This window comes from Doryrhamphus excisus, chromosome 13 (genome assembly GCF_030265055.1).
Source record: "Doryrhamphus excisus isolate RoL2022-K1 chromosome 13, RoL_Dexc_1.0, whole genome shotgun sequence".
NCBI lineage: Eukaryota > Metazoa > Chordata > Actinopteri > Syngnathiformes > Syngnathidae > Doryrhamphus > Doryrhamphus excisus.
The window spans coordinates 4,244,759-4,253,703 of NC_080478.1; the positions used below are offsets into that span (position 1 = coordinate 4,244,759).

At 37.8% G+C, this 8,945-nt stretch overlaps 1 protein-coding gene across 2 annotated transcripts in view; it reads left to right on the top strand.

Moving 5' to 3' along the window:
* Positions 1 to 7,079, top strand: part of LOC131140397 (leucine-rich repeat and immunoglobulin-like domain-containing nogo receptor-interacting protein 2) — a 54,758-nt gene extending 47,679 nt beyond the window's left edge. The window contains exons 2-3 of one of the 2 annotated variants that reach the window (XR_009132402.1): positions 712 to 3,518; positions 5,995 to 7,079. Coding sequence is in view for 1 of the 2 variants with exons in the window: in XM_058090785.1 (XP_057946768.1) it covers positions 753 to 2,630 (1,878 nt within the window). In the remaining variant the exon portion in view is untranslated. Of the gene's footprint in view, positions 1 to 711; positions 3,663 to 5,994 lie in introns of those variants that run through there. The other variant, XM_058090785.1, reaches the window with a different exon arrangement.
* The last annotated feature ends 1,866 nt before the right edge of the window (positions 7,080 to 8,945 follow it).

Genomic DNA, 8,945 nt, shown 5'->3' on the forward strand with positions numbered 1-8,945 from the left:
ATAAAATAAAATAAAATAAAATAAAATAAAATAAAATAAAATAAAATAAAATAAAATTTAATTTAATTTAATTTAATTTAATTTAATTTAATTTAATTTAATTTAATTTAATTTAATTTAATTTAATTTAATTTAATTTAATTTAATTTTCCAAATTGTCCATAGGTATGAATGTGAGTGTGAATGGTTGTTTGTCTATATGTGCCCTGTGATTGGCTGGGTGTAGCCCGCCTCTTGCCCAAAGACAGCTGGGATAGGCTCCAGCACCCCCTTTCGACCCTTGTGAGGCTAAGCGGTAGAAAATGAATGAATGAATAATGATTCCATACATCCATTTTCTGTGCCGCTTATCCTCACCAGGGTGATGGAAGTATGCTGGAGCCTATCCCAGCTGATTTTAGAAGAGAGGCCGGAGACACCCTGGACTGGTTGTGTTTAATTCATTCATTCATTTTCTACCGCTTTTCCTCACGAGGGTCGCGGGGGTTGCTGGAGCCTATCCCAGCTGTCTTGGGGCGAGACTCCAAATTGTCCATATTGGTATGAATGTGAGTGTGAATGGTTGTTTGTCTATATGTGCCCTGTGATTGGCTGGCCACCAGTCCAGGGTGTACGCCGCCTCTCGCCCGAAGACAGCTGGGATAGGCTCCAGCCAATGAATGAATGAATGAATAAAACGGATCTAACGGGTTTCCTATTCCTGTCTGACAGGGCCTGAGCGTGATGGTGGTCTGGACGCATAGAGCCGTGCGATGACGGTGGGCACCGTGGGTACAAGAGTCATGCGACACCCATCCCTGCCCTGCCACCTCCTCCTGGGTGGGGCCGTACTGCTTCTCCTGGCCCGTTCGGCCCTGAGCTGCCCGGCGCGATGCGAGTGCTCCGCGCAGACTAAGTCAGTGAGCTGCCACCGCAGGCGACTGAGCACCATCCCCGAAGGCATCCCGATCGAGACTCGGGTCCTGGATCTCAGCAAGAACAAGTTACGCACCATCACACCGGACAATTTCTCCTCCTTCGGGCAGCTGGAGGACCTGGATCTCAGCGACAACCTCATCAGTGTCGTGGAAACGGGATCGTTCCGTTGTCAACTTGCTCTCCGCTCACTGAACTTTCGCAGCAACATGCTCCAGCTGGTACCGGCGGGGGTCCTGTCAGGCTTGACCAACCTCACCCGCCTGGACCTCAGCCACAACCGACTGGTGGTTCTACTGGACCACGCCTTTCAAGATCTGCGCAAATTGGCATCCCTTGAAGTTGGCGACAACGAACTTGTTTTCGTCTCTCAGAGGGCCTTCGTCGGATTAACCGGACTCCGGAGTCTGACCCTGGAACGTTCCAACCTCACTGTGGTGCCCACCGACGCTCTGGCGCATCTACACAACCTCGTGCAGCTTTGTATGCGTCACTTGAGTATTAGTTTCCTGAAGCCGTTCTCCTTTAAGAGGCTATCGTCTCTCCGCCGACTAGAGATTGATTTCTGGCCCTGGTTGGACTCGCTCCCTCCGCTTTCGCTGCACGGACTCAACCTCACAACCTTATTCGTAACAAACACTAATCTTTCTGCCTTCCCCGGCGCGGCGTTGCGCCACTTGCCCTACCTCACACATCTCAACTTGTCCTTCTGCAGAATTCAGCACATCCATCAAGGAGAGCTGGGCCACCTCCCGCATTTGATGGAGCTCCGTCTCCAAGGCGCTCAGCTTGTTTCCATCGAGACCTTTGCGTTTATTGGCTTGAAATCTTTGAAACTACTGGATGTGTCACAAAACCGCTTGGACTCCCTGGAGAAAGGGGTGTTTGCATCGCCGGATAGCCTCCAGAGACTTTGTCTGGGCGGGAACCCGTTGGTGTGCGACTGCAGATTGCTCTGGTTGCTGAACAGCCACCGGCCCCCGTCCCTGCATATTCTTGACATCCAACCGGAATGCAGCGCCCCCGAGTATCTCCTGGGGAAAACTCTCCGGGAGTTGAAGGAACCGTTGGTTTCCCGGTACATGACGTGCACTAAACCTCAAATCGGACCCAACGCGACGCAGCTCCTGATGGCCGACGAGGGTCAACCGGCGCGGTTGAGCTGCACGGCGGAAGGGGCGCCGCGGCCGTCGGTGGCGTGGATTACGCCTCACAGACGCTACGTCACGGCCAAGAGCAGCGGCCGCGTGGAAGTCCGATCGGACGGAACGCTGGAGATCAAAGCGGCGGAACTCCACGACAGCGGCGTGTACTTGTGTATCGCCAGTAACCCCGCCGGCAACGCTAGCTTGTCTGCTTCGTTAGCTGTCAAGAGTCTAGGCGTCGGGGACCGGTATCACAATACCAACAGGAGCTCGAATTATTTCGCAGACTCGAACAACACTTTCGGGAACGGGAACGGGAACGGGACCGCGTTGTACAACATGACCGTCCCCATCGATATTAAGACTATTATTATATCCACCGCCATGGGATGCCTGTCATTCCTAGGTGTCGTCGTTTTCTGCTTCCTGCTTCTGTTCGCCTGGAGTCGAGGTAAAGGACGCCATAAGAGCAACTTTGACATCGAGTATGTCCCTCGCAAGTCAAACGGGGCATCGAACGAAGTCACGGAAACAAGCGGCCCTCGACGAGTCAATATGAAAATGATATAAACGTTGTTTTTTTTTTGTTTTTTTGTTTTTTTTTTATGATGCAGTGGATTTGTGACCCAATGAAAGTGATGTACTAATATAGTGGCTGTCAATTGGAGGTGATCATGTGACTAATCAAAGTGAAAACCGTGAACGTGTTTTTTTATGAAATAGCGTCCTCATGCATTATACATATAAAAATATAAAACTATAACCAACATATCAATATCGGGGAGTGATATAGTGCTGCGCTCGGCATGCGTAATCAGTGGTTGACGTGATGAGTAACGATGTTGTCGACTCGCCGCCGTGACATCAAAGTGAAGCACGGAAGCTACCAAACGGGGGGGGGAACGGGGTAACGGGAAGTATTCAGTACGCGGCGATACTAGCTATCATTACTGCAATATGTCGGGATTAAATCGTTCCAATACCCATCTTTAGCTGCAGTGTGAAAGGTGTGTGTTGTGTTCCTGTGTGCGTGCAGCGGTGTGCGCATGTTGCATTTGTGTTCTTTATTTGTGCATGTGCACGCATTGCCTTTCTTATCATATTTAAAAAAAAAAAAAAAAAAAACGACGGGGGTCCCGGAGTATTTTAACGGATCTTTGTTTCTTGTTGGATCCTTGTAACAACAGTATTGTCGCACAAGATTATATACTGTGTGTTTGTATGCAAAGTCGCACTTATGATACACTAAAGACTTAGGGGTGTAACGGTACACAACAATAAGGGGGATCGTCGCTACGGTTCTAAGGGGGAAATGCAAAACATGAAATTGGGGAATTGAACTTTTTGGGGAAATTTTGTGAAACAAAAACACTCTGCATTCTAGCGCAAAATTTCCCAATTATCCCAAAAAGTGCAATTTCCCAATTTCGTGTTGTGTATTTCCCCCTTAGAAACGAGGTATGTTGCAGTATCTTGCCGTATTTAGTGAGTAATTAGTACAAATACTTATGCTAGTTCTGTCAACAGCAGCATTGTGAGTGCTGTATCGTCAAAATAGGTATTTCCCATGATGTCAGTTATTAGCTAACTCATATTAACTTGTTTTCAAACCTATATCGACTATGAAAACTAGGGTTTAGTATATTTAGTATTCACGTACAGTGATGATAACATGTAATCGATGCAGTATCTTGCCGTATTTAGTGAGTAATTAGTACAAGGGAGATAAATATGTGACGTCCGTTATTAGCTAACTTATATTAACTTGTTTTCACACCAATATCTATGAAATATGAAAACTATGGTTTAGTATATTTAGTATTCACGTACAGTATTTCTGTGCATTCTAGCACAATAAAACAAGTTAATATGAGTTAGCTAATAACGGACATCACATATTTATCTCCCATGTACTAATTACCAATTACGAAATACGGCAAGATACTGCAACGGTACACCGCAATCGGGTCGCTACGTACCTCGGTTCTAAGGGGGAAATGCAAAACATGAAATTGAGAATTGAACTTGTTTGGGAAATTTTGCCCCATGATTCATAATCCTTATGTGAAACAAAAACACATATTTATCTCCCTTTTCTGTGCATTCTAGCACAATAAAACAAGTTAATATGAGTTAGCTAATAACGGTTAGCTAATAATAATATTACTCACTAAATACGGCAAGATACTGCATCGATTACATCACTGTACGTGAATGCTAAATGTACTAAACCATACTAGTTTTCATAGTCGATATAGGTGTGAAAACAAGTTAATATGAGTTAGCTAATAACTGACATCATGGGAAATACAAAACATGAATTTGGGGAATTGAACCTTTTTGGGAAATTTTGCCCCATGATTCACAATACTTATGTGAAAAAAAACACATATTTATCCCCCATTTCGGTGCATTTTAGCACAATAAAACAAGTTAACATGAGTTAGCTAATAACGGTTAGCTAATAATAATATTACTCACTAAATACGGCAAGACACTGCATCGATTACATCACTGTACGTGAATACTAAATATACTAAAACTATAGTTTACATAGTTTTCATAGTCGATATAGGTATGAAAACAAGTTAATATGAGTTAGCTAATAACTGACATCATGGGAAATACAAAACATGAAATTGGGGAATTGAACCTTTTTGGGAAATTTTGCCCCATGATTCATAATACTTATGTGAAACAAAAACACATATTAATCTCCCTTTTTTGTGCATTCTAGCACAATAAAATAAGTTAATATGAGTTAGCTAATAACGGACATCACATATTTATCTCCCTTGTACTAATTACTCACTAAATACGGCAAGATACTGCATCGATTACATGTTATCATCACTGTACGTGAATACTAAATGTACTAAACCATAGTTTTCATAGTCGATATAGGTATCAAAACAAGTTAATATGAGTTAGCTAATAACTGACATCATGGGAAATACCTATTTTGACGAAACAAAAAATACTTATGTGAAACAAAAACACATATTTATCTCCCTTTTCTGTGCATTCTAGCACAATAAAACAACTTAATATGAGTTAGCTAATAACGGTTAGCTAATAATAATATTACTCACTAAATACGGCAAGACACTGCATCGATTACATCACTGTACGTGAATACTAAATATACTAAACCATAGTTTTCATAGTCGATGTAGGTGTGAAAACAAGTTAATATGAGTTAGCTAATAAGTGACATCATGGGAAATACAAAACATGAATTTGGGGAATTGAACCTTTTTGGGAAATTTTGCCCCATGATTCATAATCCTTATGTGAAACTAAAAAACATATTTATCTCCCTTTTCTGTGCATTCTAGCACAATAAAACAAGTTAACATGAGTTAGCTAATAACGGTTAGCTAATAATAATATTACTCACTAAATACGGCAAGATACTGCATTGATTACATCACTGTACGTGAATACTAAATATACTAAAACTATAGTTTATATAGTTTTCATAGTCGATATAGGTATGGAAACAAGTTAATATGAGTTAGCTAATAACTGACGTCATGGGAAATACAAAACATGAATTTGGGGAATTGAACCTTTTTGGGAAATTTTGCCCCATGATTCATAATCCTTATGTGAAACTAAAAAACATATTTATCTCCCTTTTCTGTGCATTCTCACACAAGAAAACTAGTTAATATGAGTTAGCTAATAACGGACGTCACATATTTATCTCCCTTGTACTAATTACTCACTAAATACGGCAAGATACTGCATCGATTACATGTTATCATCACTGTATTTTCATAGTCGATATAGGTTTGAAAACAAGTTAATATGAGCTAGCTAATAACTGACATCATGGGAAATACCTATTTTGACGATACAGCACTCACAATGCTACTGTTGACAGAACTAGCATAAGTATTTGTACTAATTACTCACTAAATACGGCAAGATATTGCAACGGTACACCGCAATCGGGTCGCTACGTCACTCGGTTCTTAGGGGGAAATGCAAAACATGAAATTGGGGAATTGACCCTTTTTGGGAAATTTTACCCCATGATTCACAATACTTTACCTCCCTTTTCTGTGCATTCTAGCACAATAAAACAACTTAATATGAGTTAGCTAATAACGGTTAGCTAATAATAATATTACTCACTAAATACGGCCATCGATTACATCACTGTATGTGAATACTAAATATACTAAACCATAGTTTCCATAGTCGATATCAGTGTATCCTAATGACGTCCATTGTTAGCTAGCTCATATTGACTACTTTTCTTGTGTGAGAATGTACAAAAAAGCAAAACAATATGTTTATGTTTCACATAAGCATCACATAAGAATCCCTTTAAAGAAGCAGTAACAAAATACTACGACATAAATATGAATAATCATACAGTAATAATATAGTACAATTTCATTTTGAGCATTGAGCATTTTTCGGAAGTGCAACAGTAATTACCTGATAATTACCTGAATTATTATGAATCATTAATACTTCCAACTTCGATCGAAAAAACAAACAAAAACAAAAAAAAACCATATTACTAACACATGTACCGTTACACTCCTAACAAGAAATGCTGCATATGTTTCAAAGCAGTCCAATATACGTATGGGAATTGAACAGAAATCGGCGTAATAATACTCTATACTTCCATGTGAGGCGTGAGCTCTGTCACTTTGCAAGGCAGCACAAATAAAATAACCGGGCAGTGAAGCTATCACGGGAGAAAAGCTCGCCGCAACAACGATGGCGTCGTAAAGCTGCTTTAATAATAACACGATAAATCACAGGCTTTTTTTTTATTTTTTTTGCCAAAAAAAAAAAAAAATCCTTTGATATGATATAAAAGACTCGGCGGTCAGATACTATAAGTCGGAGATTTACCGGATTGTGTCCTCTTTGGGACAAGACGTAGCGAAGCCTCACAGATTTATAGCTTAAATTTCCCAGCATTTTTGATTGATTTATTATCACACCTCCAATTCGTCCCCCCCTTGGGGTGCAACGGGGGGGGGGGGGGGGGGGGGGGCTCTGGATATTTAAATAGGTGTCAATTTCAGTGGAATCTTGTATTGTTTATTTGTTTGGAAATATTTTCAGTGTCAAGGGGTTGGGGTGTATGGAGGACCAAAACTGCCAAACTAATAAATAAATAAATAAAAGTGAAAATAAAAACAAAAATTAAAAAAATAAATCAAAAAATTAAATACACAAAAATAAATATAAATGGAAATAAAAACAAAAATAAAAAAATATATACATAAATAAATAAATAAATAAACGCAAAAATAAATACAAAAATAAAAAAACAAGATTCAAAAATTAAATTTAATTGCTTTTATTTATTTATTTATGTATATATTTTTTTATTTTTGTTTTGATTTCCATTTGTATTAATTTTTTTGTATTTAATTTTTTGATATTTTATTTATTGATATGTAATTCTATTTATATATTTATTTTTGTATTTATTTCTACATTTATTTTTGTATTTATTTTTAATTTTTGAATCTTGTTTTTTATTTTTGTATTTATTTTTGCTTTTATTTATTTATTTATGTATATATTTTTTCATTTTTTGTTTTTATTTTCACTTTTATTTATTTATTTATTTATTATTTTGGCAGTTTTGGTCCTCCATAGGGGTGGGGTGATTTGTATGGCGGGGATGTGTTTTTTTTTTTTGCGTGATTCTGTTGTGATAAAAAAAAATATTCAAGGTTGTATAATTGTTTTTCCTATTGACAAATTTATGGGTATATTTTCAAAAAGAAAAATAAATATCAAACATACCCTTCAAATAAACGGTGGGAAAGATGTTCTATTTGCAACACAGCTTTCATTTCAAGCTATTACTAAATAGCTACTATTAGCATTAATGCTATATTTACTAAGAGTGGTGGCAAGTAACGCAAAAAGTTAATAAAAATCGATGTTGCAAACTACAAAAGTACTCATAGAGCATCGTAGTGCTCCCATATTGTGATTTACACCATCAATATTTCATTTATCTACATATTTACATTGCTAATGCTAGCAATGCTACAATGTTAATGTTAGCATGCTAACACCTAGCATGTCAGTCATGGAAAAAAAATTATTAGACCACTTTGTTTCTTTGGTTTCTTGTTCATTTTACAACTAAAGGTACAATTTTTTGGACAAATTTGACAAAATTGGACAAAAAAAATGACAAAATAATGACAACAAAATATCTCATAAGAGTTATAGCTTTTGAAAGTACTATGTTATTCATATAAAAATATATGTGATTTTAGAAAAATCAAGAAAACCATGTAAGCTGCTAGATATAATTTCTTAAATTCAATTTATGATCGATTTATGTAATCATCGTTATATCGAGCCAAACAAATGTTCCTTTGGTCATAACAGGAGTTAAAGTAAACAAATAAAGTGGTCTAATTATTTTTTTCTATGACTGTATATGTCTACCCATGAAAATAGCTAAAAATGCTAACATTAGCATGCTAACTCCTAACATGATACGGCGATGCACCAGGAAGACTGAATGTTTTTAACTCTGAAACTGAGAACTTTGCAAGTAGAAACAAACATTTTAGATCAAAGGCATTTTGCATTCCGAAAAATGGGAATGTCAACAAAAGTGGGAATTATTGGAATGTGAAAAATGACTCGAATGTCCTCTTATTATTAGTTGAATGTTTTGATGTTGGAGAAGAATCGGCTCGGAAATGTGCAAGTCGCTAGAACAAATTAGATCAAAGGCATTTTGTGTTTCGGATTTTGGATCGCTCCCAAAATGTAATCAGGTTAAAATAAAATAAAATAAAATAAAATAAAATAAAAAAAAATAAAATAAAATAAAATAAAATAAAATAAAATAAAATAAAATAAAATAAAATAAAA